The 19,801-nt window shown below is 38.4% G+C and overlaps 1 protein-coding gene across 1 annotated transcript in view; it reads left to right on the forward strand.

The window, feature by feature from the left end:
* RGS22 (regulator of G-protein signaling 22) overlaps window positions 1–19,801 on the forward strand; it is a 60,392-nt gene that overhangs the window by 3,615 nt on the left and 36,976 nt on the right. The window contains exons 3-10 of the mRNA XM_017730351.1: window positions 8,488–8,709; window positions 12,467–12,552; window positions 14,433–14,598; window positions 15,034–15,205; window positions 16,212–16,475; window positions 16,591–16,840; window positions 17,390–17,551; window positions 18,479–18,650. Coding sequence (XP_017585840.1) covers window positions 8,488–8,709; window positions 12,467–12,552; window positions 14,433–14,598; window positions 15,034–15,205; window positions 16,212–16,475; window positions 16,591–16,840; window positions 17,390–17,551; window positions 18,479–18,650 — 1,494 coding nt within the window. The remainder of the gene's footprint in view (window positions 1–8,487; window positions 8,710–12,466; window positions 12,553–14,432; window positions 14,599–15,033; window positions 15,206–16,211; window positions 16,476–16,590; window positions 16,841–17,389; window positions 17,552–18,478; window positions 18,651–19,801) is intronic.

Raw genomic sequence — 19,801 nt, forward strand, 5'->3', positions numbered from 1 at the left:
ACCTTCTTGGTTTATATATTTAAACATATGTAATTAATAATTTATGTATTTAAATCACAGTGCACTAAAATAAAATGAATAGGAAATGAGAAAAACACATAAGTACTTATTTAAAAGGTGTCTGCCTCTATTACAGTGTCACAGCATGACGGCATAATGAATGTTTGTCCTTTTACAGTTTTCTGGCAATGCATTCAGTGATTAATTAACATTTGAGCTCAAGAATGGTTGAGCTTTTGATGGGATATCCTCCCTTTTTGGATGAGGGTGAAAGAGCAGAGGAGGCTGCTGTCCTGCTAAAGTTCTTTATTTCATAGTCTCATAGTTTTCTGAAGGTAGAGTTCGAAGGGGTTACATGATAAGGCCAAGCAGCAACAGCAGCACCAGCAGGCAAACAGCAAGTAGAAAACAGCTTCTTCTTCTTCTCTAAACTTACAGAAATGTGGATTATATTTGTTAATTGACCAATAAAATTAACACACGATTCTAGTTTTTCTTTTCTTAACCTATCCTGGTCTAATTCTAGTAGTTGTAAGTCTTACACAAATGTTACATAGGTATTACACAGATTTGCATATATAGTTTCTATCAGCTCTTATTGTTTATGTGAACACTCTGTCTAAAAAATGTGAACAGTATAGTTCCATCTATGTTTGTATAAAGTAAAGAAATTCTGTGAAGGTTACACTGCTGCAGTAGGAACTGTGTTTAAGGTCTTTGCTGCAGCTTTTCAATGTTTAAAGCACTTAGCATATATTTCTACTAAAAGTTAAAAATCTATATTTCTATTTCACTTTGGTGTGACTTCATGTATCTCAGCTTATCCAAAGGTTTTATTCAACCCCTTTGCTTTGGCTTCCCTCTGGGCCTGGGTTCAGAGGAGCTCTCACTCCAACAAAGAACAAACTCTTTCTCTTCATGGCTCAGAAGGTTTCAAAGTTGGCACTTCCCTCCTGTTTCTCTCCCATTTGCAGCTAGAAGGATGCAGCCTTATCCTGTATTCTGTGTGCTGATCCAGTTACGGTTAAACCATCACACCCAGTACCCTGTATTTAACCAGTTCTCCTATATTTTGCTCCTTTTCCCTATCAACTAGCCTGCCTCCCCATACTCAATTGAGAGTCACATGTACAATCCTGCTCCCTCAATGTGGCAACCTCATCCAGCTTCATCTTAGAAGTCTTGGCCCTGACACCTTACAAAGTCCCTTGCCAGGTGGCACAGGCCTTTCCACAGTGTCACTTGTGGCTCCCACCTGATGTGCCACAGAGCTGCCCCGCAGTCCATTCCCTTCCTAGGGCACTGCAGTCCAACAGGCTACATTACAAGAACATATATCCATTCTACAGCTTGCTTGGTAGGAACCACTGCCAGCATTAGGAGAGGGTAGAATATTTCTTGATGCTCCTTGGACCTCAGACTTTGGTGAAGCCACTAATGAAATAAGTTCAGTTGTGATTCATAACTGACTGATTTGGCTTACTAGATTGAACCAGACATAGCTGTCTCTCTAAGCCACATCACAGATTTGTGTAAATGTACACAGCATGGAAATTGCACTACTAAGGATGGTAGAATGGGCTCCTCCTGCCAAATTTAATCCTAAAATAGAATCTGGAGGTATTAACTCTATGTCAGAGTGTGAGTTTTGTGCACAGTGTTGATACTGACTTCTTTCAGGAGCTCGGTCTTTATATGCTTTCACCACACTGCAAGATTCCGAAGAGTATGCAAAGCTAGAGAGACACAGATGGAACAAAATGTGTGGTGAGAGGGCTGGATTTTTTGTTCCTCCAACATCTCCACTCCCTCAGGCCCCCGCCACCCCCCTCCCCCCGCAGCCGCCTTAGGATGTCTGCCTAAATCCAAGCCTGACTACTCAGGTTTTAAACCCAGGCCTTCCTCCATGTGCCAGATTGTTCTTAGCACAGGAGTACCATCTTCCATGCATTTGCTGCTTGTTTGGAAACTATGCTTCAAGTTTTGCCCAAATTGCAGAGGATGGAGTGGTTAAGAAGTTCAGCCTTTTTGGTCTCTTGATCTCCTTGGACATACGCAAATTTCAGGACATCTGTTGGATGCCAAAATTCTCCTTGGGCTCAGAGGTCTCCTCAGCCCACAGTCCTGGTGCAGCTCAGCACCTCTGAACTGCAGCAATTGTCCAGGCACTCCTGACAGCTCTGGAAGTCCACAGAAAAGAGTTCACAGTCACTCCTAGTAAACACTGTTTTATGCTGGTAATCTTGATAGGTTTCTAAGATGATGCATGGTCTCTCTTCTACATATTTACATATCTTCATGAAAACAGATGATCTATTAGCTATTTTTAACTGTAATGTTCTCATAATTGGTTTTATTTTCTCTTTGATCTTTTCCTAAGGATTTATCCTCTTCAGGATTAAGTTCTGTTAATGCCTTGAGTTCTGTGGTTTGAATACCTTGCATTCCTGATTTCCCTCTCCTTCTCAGAAGGCTTCTACTAAAACAGCGCATTGAAATTTCCATTGCTTTATTCTTGTTGTGCTTATACACTGTTGCCTGGGAACAGTGTTACCCAGGTGTGCTAGTAGTTAGGCAACAAGTTAAACTGAAAATATTGTGAGACTTGATACAAGAAATCAGGGGGAGCATATGCTTATTTTAAGGGACTGCCTCTGCATTGATTTATAATGCACCATTAGTAGATGGAAAATTGTATCACTGGGGACTTGCTATAGGAGCAACAGGTTTTTCATGTGGGTTTTTTTTTTGCTTTGATTTACAGTGTATCCCTTATGTGATCCTCTTGTTATAATGGCATTCAATGTAATCTGACATAAATATCTAGGTACTCCAAAGAGCTATATACTGTAATAAAGTGTAATTTACAGAAAGTATTTCTGAAATACATAATACAAAAAACCTCAGGAGGGTACTTGTTGCCAGTAGTACAGTGCTTTCACAGTAGCAGAAACCAATTACATGGCACACAAATGAGTTACACCTTCCTTAGTAACTAATGTAAAATGAAAGATTTAAGAGAAACATTGGCCTGGCTATATTTCCATTTCTAGGAGTTCAGGCTAGAATTTGAATCTCTGATTCATGTATTAAAAACATCCAAGGATATGTTTAGTCAGGAATGAAAATTCAGAAGTCAGAAATTGCCATCCAGCTCAGTGTTGAAGGCGATCACAGTAATGTCAGCTTGTTTCTCCTGCACTCTACAAGCTGCTTGCTACTCATTCCATCCCAAGTCTGTGCTGGGTCTTACCTGTCATTTTCCAGTTACCAGTGATCCTGAGGAAGGCACACTCCTCCTCTTTGCAGCCTCAAGGAGTTGCACTAGAGACAAAAGTGCCTCAATTGAAGCACATTCAGGAGATGACATTTTGGTGGCAAGTCCCTGGTTGTTGGTTTCCCTTGCAGCAGAAATCTACTAAGTGACCATAATTTTATCAACTTTAGATTTGAAGAATATTTCTTTTGAACATTGTTTTCACTGTAAAAGCTCTCCTCCAAGTAGTCTGGGGTCCAGCATTTGATGCAGGTGATGATTCTGAAAACAATTAAAGCCCAAGTAGCAAAGCTTGGGCCAATTGGTCTTTCTGAAGACAGAATGGTCCTGCAAACCTAGTGCTGTCAAGAATAAAATCTTGCTTGATCTGAGTAGCAGATTACAGAAAGGGCAGAAAGCAAAAAAGCAATCCACTCTGCTGCACAGTTCCGGCCCTTCACGGCTTTGAAGATGACTTTGAATAATTCCATACACCAAATAATCTATTCAAGGCATCAGTGCATGCTCATTAGTTTCCTCTTGTCTTTTCCAGGTGTGAGGACGGAGGCTGCAGTTGCCAATATAACCTCCCTTTAAAAGGCTTTGACAGAAGGCCCTACATGCATGTTATGTTGAGACTTACCCAGGACTAAAATTGGCATCATGTATTTGACATTGAAGGAAGCAAACAAAACATTCCTGACTACATTCCTTATTGATAGTGTGCTTACTCTAAATGTTCTTCTCTCTTAATTAGATTGTGATACGTGATTACGACTTTTGTCTTACTCAACAACAGAAGGGAAATCCTGGACTCGCTAAAGTCAATGGGAGATTTTGCGTTGACCATGTGTAGTGTGAATTTTTCCAGACACTTCATAGAGCTGCTCAAATTCTCCTCTGGTGTGGACTCTCACTGACATTTATTTATGATATACATATACCCTTCTTAAGGAAGTTTTGGCAATGCTCCTGGATGAGATCTCTATTCACTCCCGCCCTTAACCTAAGAAGCAGCCAAACTGTGGTCATTCTGTTTCTCTTGGGATCAAACTACGTTATTTGGGTCTGGGATGCGAGCATATTTACACATTTGTTAATTGTATCCGAAGTTGAGTGTATCTGAAAACTGTTAAGACAGAGAACAGTGAGATTTATATGTCTGATATCCTGGCAACATGGTGATGGATGCTGTTTTGGTTTCTGTTATGGGAGGACTGAGAGAAATTTGTCTTCCCTTCAGTTAAGTGTATAACTTCAGGTTTCAGAATTATGTATTCTGTTTATTTTTCAGCTGAAAACCGTATTCAATGTGCATTTCACAGCTAAGAAATTTCTTTGCTGTCAAAAAAGTATATGCAATTGTTTATTTATTTAATAGTATTGCTGTACCACGGTCTGAAAACAGCTTTTTGTTATTTGCTCAGAGATTTTTTTCTGAAGCCGAGATTACTACACTGAGTGACATTGATCATACTGGCTTTGGGGGGAGACTTCCCTGTGAGTGAAAGTTTGCGAAGTCTGTAGACTTCTTATTTGTTGGTATTCTCAAGTCCTTGATCTTATTTATTGTTCTACATTGATAATGTATGAATCCCAAGCTTCAAGGCTCCTGCCAAACTCAATTTATTTTTTCTTAACATCTTGAGGTATCATTTCTCCAGAGATTTCCCTTTCTATCTTCAAAGCATCAAAAATTGGCTCAAACTAAAGAGAATGATACACTTAGTCTGTGGTTAGTGTATTTTACTTGTCTGTTAAAAGCCAAAGCACTTGCCAAATGTGGGGTAAGAAAGAAATTTCTTAGTATATTAGATTGGCATGGATAACTTCTTCCCTTTCCTTTATAGTGTAGACTATCATCCACTCTTTAACATAGGCATCTTCACCAAAGAGATTCCTCATTATTGCAATGCCGGAATATTGGTGGTGCCATAAACCTCTCTCATTTTACAGTACTTGACTTCCACTGCAAAGGTTTTAAGTTTGCTACAGGGTATTGAACAGTTTCTTGGTGCATTTTTTTTTGTGGCTTGTAATGTGTGAGAATGGTTAGATTGTGTGTTTTGCCCCAAAGTTCTTCACATACCGAAAAGAAAACAGATTGACTGATCCTCACTCCTGTATGGTAACTGCGAAAATGTTTCCTGCAAGAAATCAGGTTCTGGGGGTGTGTTTTTGTGTGTTTCCACTTGATTTTTCTCATAACATTATCATTTTTGTGGTGGTGATGAGTTAAGAAGATTAGGAATTATCTCTTCTTTTGTTGTGCTTATAAAAACATTCTGATTTATCATTCTAGTTTTTTTAAAGCAAGCTTCTCCAGAAAGCTTGAACTATTCTAAAATGCTTTTATATGATAGTTTGAGAGATAGAGAGATTCTCTCTTGGGAATCTGGGACTTGTACAAAGTCATAGATTACTGTCTGGAAGGGACTTTGAGGAGGTCTGTAGTGTGGCTTCCTGCTCAAAACAGGGTCAGTGCTTTAGTACTGACACCAGGTTGCTTGGCACTTTCTGCAATTGGTCTTGAAAACCTCCAACAGCTGATTCCTCTCTGGACAGCCTGTCCCAATGCTAATCATCCCACAATTACGTTTTTTCTTATAATCTAGTTGAGACTTCTGTTGTTTCAGTGTATGCTAAGTGGTCCCACCGTACACCGCCTTAAAAAGCCTGACTTTATCTGTTCAACAATCTCCTTGTAAATACTCTAAGGCTGCTGCTAGTCTTCCCAGAGCTTGTTCCTTAAGAGTGAGTGCTCCAGCCTCTGACCATCTTGGTAGTTGTCTGATGGACTTGATCAAATATGTGAATATCCTTCTTGTACAGGGGACCCAAAACTGGATGCAGTATTCCAGATGCATCCTTACTAGTCTCAAGTCTACTGGCTGCTCTCTGACTTGATAGAAGTATGCATGCCTTTTGATGTCCCTGGGGATGTGTAACTACATCCAAACCCCAAAAGTCTATACTAGAGCCCCCTTTTTCAGCAAAGTTTGTAGTGTACAAAGTCTAAATCTTCCTATCCCATCACTGCATGTTCTTTTGCTCCATTAATATATTTGTCTTATAAATGATTGGTAATCATACTCCCAAAACAGCAATACACTTTACATTTTAAAAATTGTCACTAGCATCTGTTTCACTATATTAAAGTTGCCATAGTTTTCTGTTCAGCTAAACAGAATATATATATCGAAAAAACCCTAGATCTAGAGTAAGTTACAAATGATTCAATAGAAGTAGATATATGTGATAAACTAATATTGTATTTGCTTAGTTTTCAATTTGAAAAACATGGAACCAAAATAATCTCATCATGTCTAGTCACATAGCCCTTTATTACAAAATTTGTATTTTGCTTGCTTTTTTTTCCACTTGTGAGAGCATTTCACATCATAAGAAACAGAAGTACTTTGTTTCTTGGTGTACTTTCTTCTGTTTCTTTTTTAAAACATGAAGGAATATATAAGGAAGAGTACATTTAAAGGCTATTAAGGTTGCACAGTTAGTCACTTAAAAGCTGGTAGCAGCCCAAATTAGGTTTGAAAGTAAATGAAATGTACACATAGCAAACTGGGAGGAGGTCTGAATGTAGAGAAATCTACTACACATAAAAGGTTTTTTAGATGCTGTTCAGTACATCTGGAAAAAAAACCACTAAAACCTGCAGAGTGCCCTGGAGAAAATGAATGCCAAAAGAGGCACAAAGTGTCAGAGAACAAAAACCAATCCATGATTTCAGCTGAAGTTTGGTAACTGAACAGACTCGTGCAATTCAATGCATGGCCCTGAGCAGTGGTGGTGTGATGTCATAGGCACTAATCATACACTTAAAGCTCTCACATGCTGTGTGCTTTGCCAGGCTGAGCCTCCACAGTGAGACATTATGGGATAAGTAGGGAATGTTGAAACCACATGTTGCAGCCACATGGTTCAGTTATGGTCATTGCTCTACAAGACATTGATCAACAAGGGGGCTTCAAACAGAAGCAACAAAATAGGTGACAGTAATATCATTACTTTGGGCTTATACAGGTGTGAAGAAGAATCAAATTGTTCTGTAATATATTTCTATGCTATATATAGCATGTATTTAGCATATTTAGAATGTATATTAATTATGTCTGTGTGCATATATGTGATATATGAAAAAGTTCAAGGAAATTAAAAATACAGTACTTGAACAAAATATGCTTATTACATGCAGGGGAATGACAACTGTACAAACACCAGGTGGGATCCTGTCTGGAATGAAGCCAAAATGAATTTTGGCACTGGGTCTAGGTGTGGCCATAGTTTCCTGAGTGCTTAAATACAACATGCCTTGTTGTCCAGCTGACTGCAGAGATGCTTATATACTCCATATAATATAGAGTACATAATGGACATAAATTCTATATAATCTCCTATTCATAACAGTCATGGGTATCCTCTATGACTTCTGTAAAATTCATCCATATTTTTCCTCTTCATTTCAAGTAAGATAATTCAAAAGTCTTTTAGGGAAATACCTAATATTAGAGCTTAAAAGATGAAAGATGTCTCTGTTTTAGTGTGTACACATGCAGTGGAGTTTTGTGCCTTGACAAAAGTCACAATTGCATGGCCAAAATTGAATTTTAGTCTACCTCATCTATTATACAGTATCTGCCTGAACTAGTGATGTATAATAAAATTTACTACAGGGCATGGGTTTTGGTACTTGTTCAACCTACAAGTAACAATATGGTGCCAAACCTTTCCTACACATGAAAATCTTCAGATTCATCTTCCTCAAATGCATCTCACATTTAAGAGGTCAGTTTCATTGTTAATATTTTCAAGCCTTGATTGTTGATAATAATGAATGGGAGAATAATACTGGAGATCTGATACTGTAGGTGAGTACTTCTCTTTGGGACAGTTACTAAAATCACAGTTAATTATATATTCTAGATATCAATGTACTGGATCTCTTATTTACATGTGAAAAATAATGGTCTGTGATCTAGAATGAATTAAATTCTTGACAATTAAGCATTGCTGAGATAAAAAAGTAGGAATGCTTTGGAAAGCTATACAGCAAAAACCAGAATGCAGAAAAATTACTATTTCAGGCCCCAAGAGAAAGAAACCTCATAATACAATTTTGTATTCTGTAGGATGCCTCTATATGATAAAAAGTAATTTGTTAAATGACAGTTGCCTTATTACAGTACCATAAGCTTTCCAAACTTCTTTTGCAGACTTTTGCCCAGCCAGTGAAGTTTAACTCTGACGTTGGGGCTTTTGAAGTAGTTAATTATCCCCCACGATGCCTGGAACGCCAGCCGAAAAAGATTCTACATGATCAGAAACCTCCAAGCCCCATTTATGATGTTCTAAGGAAAGCAGAGAATGATGGGCAGCTCTCCAAAATGCACAGTGCTTCTCCAACCTTCGGTATTGATCCAAATTACAACACTATGGTAAGCATCTTATAGCCCCTGAGTTTATATTTAGATCTTACTGTAGAAATACTGGCAATACTTATTGTTGTGTTTGGCTTGGTAGCTTGGGAAAAATGTTAATTTATGTTAGGAAAACATAATGATGGGCCAAATTATGCCCTGTAATGCACATGTGTCTAGCAGACAAGTGAATGGAATTACAGATGCACATCCTGTAGCACAGAATTTTGAAGATTCTGTAGGGCAGGGTTCAACTGTGTGGTCTGAATACTTTTTAATATTAAAAGAAAAAATATTATGACAACAGTTACTTTACTAGTGATCCCTGGAATGTGCAAATTGACTGAAACTAATGCAGCTCAGTCTTTCCTTATTAATTAATTTCCTTGTGTGGCTATGAGCTCATCTGTGGTCTGGCAACACATAAGTCTCTCTTCCATTAATTCCTAAAGGATTTACATGGTTAGCATCAATTGAAATGGCCAGAAAAAATAATCTTTGGCAAGAAGAGAGCTAAATTAATGGAAAAATGGGTTGGAATTCAGAAAAAAAAAATCCGGTTTCAGGCTTGCTTAGACAGTATCAGTTTTGGTATTCTTACCTGCCTACTTCCAGGGCCATCTTCATCACAAACTAGGAAGGTTAAAATCAGGAGTTGAAGCATCTTATGCACCTGAGAGAATACAAGTTGGTATAATTGGATGTGGGACTTTAAAGAAAATGTTTTGAGGACAAAAAGTATTTCACTGGGTTGCTTGGTTTGTTCCTTTCTTGCTTATTTTGCATGGATGTGACTGACATGACTTCATTTTATTCAAGGCCAGTCTAAGCTCTTGCTACATTTTTTGCAGTGGCTGCTCAAAATTATGTCATATCTGGAAAGCTGAGAGAAAAGCAGGGAGTTATAACAGACTGCTGCTTTTCTCCATATAAGATTAATGATTTTCAGAAAAGAAAACAGTGTTGAGAGAGGTCAAAAGGCAATGATGTTTAACAAAATCATACGAATGTGATATTGCACTTATCTGCATTTAAACTGGACAAATGATACAAAAGGACAAGGCCCACAGACATGCCTACCAAGTTAATTAATGATTTTCACAAATACTTTGCTTGAGAGCACAAAAGCAGAAGAGGCTACTCTTGATTTCTTATTTCCTCTCAGTATTAAACTGAGGAAATGCTGTGTGTTTGTGCAAGTGTGGCTCTCTGGGCTAACCTCCCATCCTTACCACAGTGGATGGCCTTTCTTGAGAAATTCAAAGCCATTTCACTATTACTTTCTTCTTTCATGTGGTCTGGAGAAACAGGGCTTCTGCATTATTTAAGATTCCATTTCTTTCCCTGGGATATTTTCCATAAATGGGAAGCATTATAGCCTTTTGAGGAGCAATATGCCTCAGTACCCTTTCTTCTCCTTTTGGGTGGAAAGGGTGGTATTTCTTCTTATTTTTGATTCCTCCTTTACTGGATGGGCAACACAGATACCTCATCCAGTTCAGCTTGGCATCTCAAGTCTGAGCAGGAACAAAATGGCCTGTGAAACAGCTTGCCCCCAGTGGTTACTGAAACTACACAAGGTGAAAGAAGTCAGCTCCATTCATTGTACTACAATGACCTAACCAAGAGAAGCCACCCCAGATCAACTCTTATCAAGTAGTTCTGTTCAAATCAAATAGGATTTGATCTTTCAGTCATCAGGTGATGCTGTTTGCTTTGCTTTGGCTGCCTTCACACCGACTGAAGAAATTGACAGTTGTTTTGAATGTTACATTGCTTACAAAAAGTCACCTTGAGTGGTCATCACTGGCAGGTTACTTATGGAAAGGAGTTATGACTGGAAAATCCTAGTAGGCCTTTCAGGCTACGGCCTGAATTTAAACACATCTTGACTAAGAAATACACGGAGTGGTATTTTTCTCTGTATTTTACTTCCTTCTCAGATTGTTACAGATTTACAGATAAGCAAAAGTTCTCTGCATGCGTGTTTGCAGATTTGCAAATCATTGATATGGAAATAGGTGTCTTCTCATTGATAGTCAATATCAATGGTGTAAAATATGTTGAGAAAAGAAATCTGTGGACTTGTGTAGAATTGATCACAACTATGGAAAGAAACTGGCTGGCATCCCACATACCTTACTTCAGAGAAACCCCAGTTCAGCAAAGCACTTAAGTATGTTTTTCACTTTAATCAAAGGAAGTTAAACACATGCTTAAACTTAAACATGTGCTAAAAGCTTTGCTGGATCAGGTCCTAGCAAGGCCTAAGGCTGGTTGGGTCAGGAAGCTAACCAAGGTAACAAACCCCATCAGATTAAATGTAGCATCTTTCTCTGGGGATGGGGAAAGAATAGAGATTCTTTCCTTCTGATATGACATATAGTTTTGTGTACCAGCCATATACAGACGTGAGCATGTTATGAATCATTCAGATAAAAAACTGGGCTGTAAGTCAGTAAATGCATAAATATTAAATGCCAAAATAAAGAGACTATCTTCTGTATTTCAAAAAAACTTGTCAATTGCCAAAAAGAAGCATACACTGTGTGGTTGGGAGTAATTAGTCTCCATCTCCACAAATTACATTGTATGAGCCACTGCCAACATAAGCTTTCCATATTTTGAAATATTTTCTTCTCTCTAAATGAAACCACCCACTTTCTGAGTAATTCAGATTTTTTTAATCCCCTACAGATACATATGAGGCAGAAATAACCCTTGCCCCAAATGGAATATTAGCTCATGGAAAGAAAATTCAAGCTGTGATCTACATAAATTAATTACTTGATATAACAAGTAGTATCCGTCCTTGCCCAAACTTCACCTGTTTTTATGGACAAGGGTAGTTACTGCATTCTTCAAAATAATTAGTCTCACCTTCACTAAAAGGAAAAATGCACCTCAGATGAATAAAATAGATCATCCCCTAAGAGTGGGAAAAGCACACTATTAAAAAAACCCCTAGAAAGTGCTGTATGTAATTTCTAAGGGAAACAACTATGGGTTGTTATGGCCCATAGTCAGAGATCTCACTCCCTGTGTAAGAATCTAAGTGTAGCTTCTTTGTTAGCTGTCTCTGTGTAGTTTGCTGCTCAACATTTCCATTTCATCCCCAAAACACTCTTTGGAGACACGTCTCTTTCTGCTTCAACGAGGCATGGAGGCTTTGACTGCCTGAGCAGAAATTTATTGTGGCTCCAGGTCACAATACACGTAGGTTTCCACTATGAAAATGACTGTGTGTGATGCAGTTATGCAATGATCCAACATAAAAGCATGAGAGGTGATAACTAATTGGATTTCTATTTGTTTGATTTTGGTTTTAATATCCACAGCTTCTTCATTCTGAAAGAATAACTTAATTTAAGGGTTCCTTAATCTTTAAATTCTTGAGGAAAAATACAGTAGCTGATATTTATAAAATGTGTTAAAAGTCAGAAAAACTAGCAGTTTTCTATTGCAGAAAATTTTTGTGCATCTAATGTGCATTTGAAATTGTACAGTAAAAGAATGATTCTTACACACATTATTTCTGAAGAAAAAACACTCATGATTTGTTACAAAAGTTGTACTCTAATAGGTGAAATCAGATTTATACCTTTTTAGCTTTTAATAGGAAAGTAATTGTTCCAGCACAAAGGTGATGTTCACTCTACATTTGTTTTCCTGAGACAATGTTTCTGTAGAAGGGGGATGTAGAGAATCTGTTACGTGGCAAATAAGCCAAGAAACTCAAGAATACTGCAAATCTTTGGCATTTCTTTTTTAATAGCAACTCAATCAAGAGCAAGCAATTCAGTGGATTAAGAAAGAAAGGCTTCCAGCATTTCTAGAAAGTGACTGTTACTTTGAATACAGGTATTGCCATCTTTTATGTTTTCTTTCAGTTTTAAATGTGTATGTTTTCGTCTTTTGTTTAATTCACCTTGGTAGTATTCTTAAAGTGGTTTTGACCATCTTTTGTTCTGTTTTCTTTATTGTAAAATTTTAGTGACCTGAATAAAGCCAGTGACTTTTTTCACTCATCATTCCTTGACCATGAATAACATCCTATACTACACCATTACAGAGAGCAAGAATGGGATTTACTGTTTTCTAAATCTCTGTTCCTCAGAGATATCATGGTAGCAATGCATCTTTTGCTAATCAGTATGTAAGCCATATAAGTAGAAGTTTTCCAAATCCATGAAATGAATTTGGAAAAAACCAGCAAGTCTTTTTTATTTCAATTATTAATTTTGTGTCATTGGGCCCACTGTCAGAGTTCCTTTAGCAAAGTTCCCTGTGGGATGCCATGGCATAGCTGGATGATTTACTGTTACAAACTTGCAGTGTTTTTCCAGATGTCCTTTCAGCAGATGTTCAGGAGATCTAGTGTGCTTTGTTGGAAGGACCTACCTCTCCATCCCTAAAGGCTGTGTCTAGATGCAGATGATTGTAGCATGTTTTAGGGGCCCAAAAAGAGAGGCAGCCTGGCAGTACGGTTCACAAAACTCATGTTTACTGATTGTAATGGCAGAGTGGTTACTGGCATATAGACTTCTACAGTTAAAAAATTAAAAATGTTTTTTTATTTTCAATAACCTGGAGACTGCACTTAAGTTCAAGGGGGAAAAGTGTGCAAACTGTGAGAGTGCTGAATTATACCTTTATTAACAGCCTGCTTTAACATATCTGGGCCTCATGAAACAATAAGTTTGATTGTCTGCTGTAACAAACGATTTGATCAAGCAGAGTTACCAAGACAATTGCATAAAACCAACTTCAAGCATGTACCTAATTTCAGTTGACTTCAGGAGTTCAAGATGCTTTCCTGAATCAGAATCAAGATAAGTTCAGATGCTAAAAGGGAAACTTGTGTTTCAAGACCAAGACACCCTAGCTCTAGAATTAAATCCTATTTATGTCCAATAGTGGGCACAAATAAAACCGAGCACTCGCTTGGTTGTAGGCTCAAGTGTAGGCTTCATCTTCCCTTCACATGTGACTTGGTTGGCTTGTACTTCTTTCTAACTTAACTAAGTTCTGACCAGTTCTTGAGGCCAGAACATCCTCACTGTCATCATGTGGTTCTAAGATTTCCTTTCCTGAACTTTGTGAGGTTCACGCTAACACAAAGTAGCATTGGAGAACTGTTCAGTACTATGAAATCCTCACAGAGCAGCCTGCTGGACATGAGAGTGCCAGCTGTCTTGTTACCATCTGCAAGTTCGATCAGTGTGATCAGTGCTGTGGCATTACTGCTGAAGATTGCTTATGTCGGGTACCAGAGCTGTAGTATCTGGTAGTGATACAGGGTTTCTGCAGTCTGGGAGAATAGTTCAATTTTAGTGAACAAAATGTTCAAGGGATTCTTGGCAGGGCTTGGGACTGCAGAGATATATGCAAAATCATCCTGAAAGAAGTAATTTTTACTGGTAAAGCTTGGTAATGCAAAGTAGGGCACTATCTGTAAAGCTGATGAGCTGTGCAGTGGCAGTACTGGCATTTACATATGTGACAGCAGGTGAAGGCTGAAATAATACATAGCTGGACTCAGTGAACCTTGTGGGTCCCTTCCAAATCAGGATATTCTATAATTCCATTATTCTATGAAAAAAGCAGATTATGAAGTTCTCTGTAGCAATTTTTTTTAGATAGACAATTTTTTTAAATTGCCAATTCTGTGGACAAATCAACTGTTTTCTCTGATTAAAAGCTAAAATTAATTATTTTCTTGTCTCAACATTTATTTTTAGACTAGCTAAATTGATATCACAGGTAGAATGGAGCAAGAGTGGCATTAATTTCGTTATAGATAGTGACTACTCTCCCTGGATATGGAAGCAACGCCCAATTTCTCCCCCTCCTGAGGAGGATGACTCTTCATTGACTATGAAGAAGTTCTATGTATCACTTGGCGAGGTAAAATAAACATGTTTAGCGGGTGTAACATCAAGATAGATTGAATGAATTGTGTAGAATTTTTGTAACTGAGGTCACAACCTAATGGGACAACTGACTCTTGAATAACCTAGTCTAGTGCAGGGGGGTTGGAAATAGATGATCTTCAAGGTCCCATTCAACCGAAACCATTTTCTGATTCTCTAAATAGCTTTTATATTCAAAGTTTTTTGTGCTATAGAAGAAGGTCGATGAGTTGTATGTAACCTAAACAGAAGCTCAGCTGATACAAGCATGCTCAGCTACTGTCATACAGCTCTCTGCACTGGGAACAATCCTTACAGAAATCTACACAAACAGACTGCACAAAATTCCTATGGACAGTAAGCTGTAGCTCTCAGAAATACTGCAATAAACAGAAAAATTTTAGTTGTTCTATGAAACTTCTTTTCATAGGCTACAGTTTCTCAGGTAAAGGATTGGTTTACATTAGCAAAACAAGATGATTCTATGAAAACTACAGATTCATCTATGCATCCTGTAGCTTCCAGTACAATTCAAGATACTCAGCATTTGCCTGGGCAGCATAAAAGAGACGAATCATTACCTGAAAAAGGTACCCATCTGGGTAAGTAACAAGGGTTCAACCCTGTGGTTTATGACACAGCTCAGACTAGGTGGAAAGAAACGGCTTTCTAAGGAATTATTGCTAACTCCACTTGTTACCTTCTGAGTATCACATGGTATCTGAGGCTTCAAACAGGCCATAGCTACAACATTAAGTGAAAGTTTGAGCTAGTAGCCAAGTAATTTCATGATAGTAGTAGCTTCTTCTCTTACACGTTTCTGTCTCATAGAAATCGGTAAGTTTCAGTTGAGATGTTTGGGTTTTTTGGGAGGAGAGGCATTCATATGTTTTGAAAGACTTTCTTGTCTGGATTCTTTGGGTATTTGATAGTGTATGACGTGTTTCAGCCATCTTCTTAGGATATTTGTGTTGGGCACTTAAAGGTCTTTTGCCTGCCAATTTGTATGAGTCTTGTAAAATGTAATCATTTGGAATCCTATCTATCTTCAAATTTATTTGAAATTGTTCATCAGGTTTCAAAGGTCTGGGAGAGAAAATACAGATGCACATATGGACATATACCTGATTGCACAGCCTTGCTTCTGCTTTTTACACAGTAGCAAGGTGAAGACAACCCTCAGCTCATATGTTAGTAGCTTTCTCTCTCTCCCTTCTCAGAGATGTATCTCCCTCCCTAATTGTCTCAGGTTTTGTGAAATGATTCTCCATGTTTCCATTTCACAGACCTGTGTTGAGAAGCTATAATTTTTCTTTGTCAAGTGAAAACATTTGAAGTAGGTTAGAATTAATAAAAGATATTTTAAATCACACTGATTTTTATGTTAATATCAACACATTTTGCCATATGTAATTAGGAAATTATGTAAGTGCAGAGCAGGGGATCTCTATGCCATGTTCCTAATCTGAGTGTCTGTGACAGTGGCCAGCACTAGTTAGACATGTCTTATTTTCAGAGGAAGTTGAAATGAATGTCTAAGTAGTTAGACAAAGAAGCAGGTTACCTGTCTAAGAAATGCCACAAACAAGAGTTTCCTTTCCCCTTCAGGGACAGCATCTGCAAAAGCCGATGTTACCTGTGAGAGATCCAGAGAGGCTGAGGAGGGCTATTCTGTGGCCATTGCTGAACCTGCTTCCCACACACAGTTAAGAGTTTATCTAAACCCGAAGTGGGACAGTGCAGCAAAAGAAGAAAATGAACAGGGAAGCACAACTTTTCAGGCACCAGAAAAATTCATACCAGCATCTGCTCAAATTGCCATGAAGGAACCCATTTCAGAACTGACCCACCAGCCAGCTGCTGACATTGAAAGTAACGTAAAGTTCCACAGAACAGCCTGAAGTGTTTACACACAAGTTAGCAAATAATGAATTTTCTCATGGTACTGCAGAGTCATTCTTTAACCAGAGTTCTTCTCCACTTACAGCTTTGGACTCCAAGGAAGACGTAAGAAAACAAGATCCTGAACAAGTAAGCTTAAGTTCAAGTTCTGAAAGTGGTGGGCCAGACAGCAGGGCTGCCTGGTGTATTAGTCACAGGACTTATGACACTGGCAACAGACATGAGTTTGAAAGATTCAAGAAGTTCATTAAAGGAACACTTGGGGAGAGATACTGGTGGCTCTGGATGGATATTGAAAGACTAAAGGCTCTTAAGACTGCTACAAGGCAACAAAGGTACTTCCCGTTATTTAACAGTTACTCCCATTGCTTTAATACTTGTAACCTGGATAGATCAATGTAGGTTTTGAGATTTCAGAATAAATTGTAATGTCTGAATAAACAGACACAATTAAATGTGTGTCCTGACAAGGTTTGGGATGACTCTGCTGAAGCTGATAAAACTCTTTTTGCAGAGTCATGTTTGCAAAGCTTACATGAAATCAGTGTCATCATATTATTAAGGCTGTGTTAGAAAGAGATTTGGAAAACAGATGGCAACAGAAAGAAAATAAAGAATAAAAAAAATTAAATTCACAAGTAGGACATCAGTATGGCAAACTGCTTTAATGAAAGATCCTGCTGGATTCAGACAGTCTGTTCTACAGCACTGTACATTTTGTCTTATACACAACCTGTCTCTAGTTTGTGGAAAAGTTATTTTGGTTTCTGCCACTTGCAACTAAAAACATGTTGCATGGCAACAGTTTAAGCAGTAGGATGAACTGTAGTTGGTTCTGTACAGCATTTGATGCATGCTTATGTGACAATTTTTGTTGACTGCAGGCAACTCAGTAAGATGAAAAAACTGTACCTGCTGAGCAGTGGAGACTATTTCCTCAGTTCAGAAGTGTTACTCAGACTTGAACTACTGCATGGAGATCAGTGGAATATAATGCATTTAAGACGGATTCAGCCTGAAGTAGTGAAACCGCTACTTCTTTACTGGTATGAAAAAATGGATGTAAAATAAAATTCTATTGTTTAATAAATCCCCATTTTCTTTGATAAGCCTATTATTTCATGTCACTTATCCCATTTCAATTATTAAAAGCAATGTCATTTTAAGTACTGGTACATGAATTTTTAGTTGAGCCTAAACTACACTGCAATCTGCTGAGAAGCCGGATAGATCTGCCTTAATGAGCCCTTGTTGTTTTTCTACCAGAGCACCTGAGCTGCTTTGTGATTCTCTGCCTTGGATAGTATTTAACTAAACTTTAGTCTTCAGGATAGGAAAACCCCTCCAGGCACAGGAGATTAATTCTGTCCTAACCTGTTTCCCATACTGCTCTTCCCAAGTTCTGAGGATGCTCTGTGTGTATGTCTTTGTGGGATTTGACCCTGAGACTGTACTGTTCAATGCCTGTCATATAAAATGACTTTTATGTATTAACAGCTTAAGTGAGGATATAAAATCTAACCTATTTCCAAAATATGGGTTAAATTTTGAAGGTGTCCTCTCCTCCTCAAGGAGGTTCAACAAATTGCAGGCATAAACAAATACCGGCAGTTGTGAACTTTGCTGTGGATTCTCACATGACTTGGGGTCTCTGGCCTGTGGCCTGCAATCCTTTCCTATGCTTTGCTGCAGGATGGATGTGGCATACCTTCCTGCAGACTGATAGAAAGGCAACTGTGTAATGGTGCAGAATTTGCAACCTAAGTTTGCTTAACATGTAGTTTAGTTTTAGATTTGGAAGCACACAATATCTAAACATATCTTTGATGTGAACTGATTTTTAATTCTAGGTGCATATAGCACCATATCTTGGTACAGTAAACAACATTGCTGGGAAAAAAAAAAAAAAGAAGCCAAATAGCCCAGTGTTTCATTATTTTGGAAAGTTCTACTTACTAGGTTTTTCTCCCTAGGGGTCCCAGATTTTGTGTCACTCATTCAACAGCAGTAGATGCTGCCAGTGCAAAACTGAAGTTCTGGCACACATGTCAAGAGAGACCAAGAGTGGACATTGATCCTTTCCCACAAATAGTATCATTGCTACCACTGACCCAAAAGTCTGGCACACCACCTTCCCTTCTTCAGGTAAGTAGTATCACAACATTGAAAACAAAGCTTTGTCCCATCAAAAATAATGACAAAACTCCTTGAATTCAATGGAACAAGAATAAGGTACTTGGTTTTTTAGGAAATCAAGATTTAGCCAGCTGGTATATTGAAGATGGTTATGTATAAAAATGCAATAAAATTTCATTCTACTTCATGCAACAAGTTGCTATAAATTGAGTCAAATTATCTTAGTTACACCCTGGCTATTAGCTAAGTCCTTTGGATAGATATTTTAGCTGGAAGTTCTCAGAACTGCAAAATTAAGTCTCTAGCAATGCGGCTTCTGCCACTCAGCCTTGTTTTAATCCAGAGTAATTCTTACAACTTCACTGCAGTTAACCTAGATCTATTCTTCATGTCTGTAAAAAAAGCAGAATTCTGCTCATTTTCTATCACTACAGCCCTTCAATCAGCTACCCATGGTGTTTGCTTTCTGCAGAGGACCATGAGACACTCAACAGACCTTTTCACAGTTTGTAGGTTGCAGGTGGCCAGTTCAGTTTTGGCTCTTTTCCTTCTTGAAAGCCTGAATGTGAGCGGTAACTGCAATAAAAGCTATAGGTTTTCAGCAATATAGTGTTCAGCCTCAGGAAACCTGGTACTTGGAGAATGTGGATTAAAACTGTGGTTCCCTTATCAAGAACTGTATAGGCTATGCCACAGATTTGTCAGCACACACTTCTGTTACTTTAAGTTGGATAGTTTGGGGCTACAGTTACTTCCTTTGAAATCTAATTCATGGAGGCAATGGAAGAAAACAGTGGGAGAGATTTCCTGTTTAGAAGAAGCTGGGTTCAGAAGCCAGGTTCCTGTTGATCATGGCAGGAATGGGAGCAAGAAGCGCCTGTGTCTTACAGTGACCAGTTCACAAGGTGTGCTAATGACCCAGGACTAGCTGTAAATCAGGCAGACAGAAACATGCAGGTTTTCCAGCCCCTGTTGAATTTGACAAAAATTATGACCTGGTACCATGAACATCACAGAGTCAGCTGATGGCCCATTTCTTGCTCTTATTTTTTTTCCCCAGAAGAAATTTGCACTTTTGAATCTTCCAGCTACACTGTGCTTGCAAGAGCTTAGAAAGGGCAGCAGCTCTGGGTGAATTTCTGAGGGCACTCTTAATGCAA

Source organism: Corvus brachyrhynchos, unplaced genomic scaffold (genome assembly GCF_000691975.1).
Source record: "Corvus brachyrhynchos isolate BGI_N302 unplaced genomic scaffold, ASM69197v1 scaffold302, whole genome shotgun sequence".
NCBI classification, from domain to species: Eukaryota; Metazoa; Chordata; class Aves; order Passeriformes; family Corvidae; genus Corvus; species Corvus brachyrhynchos.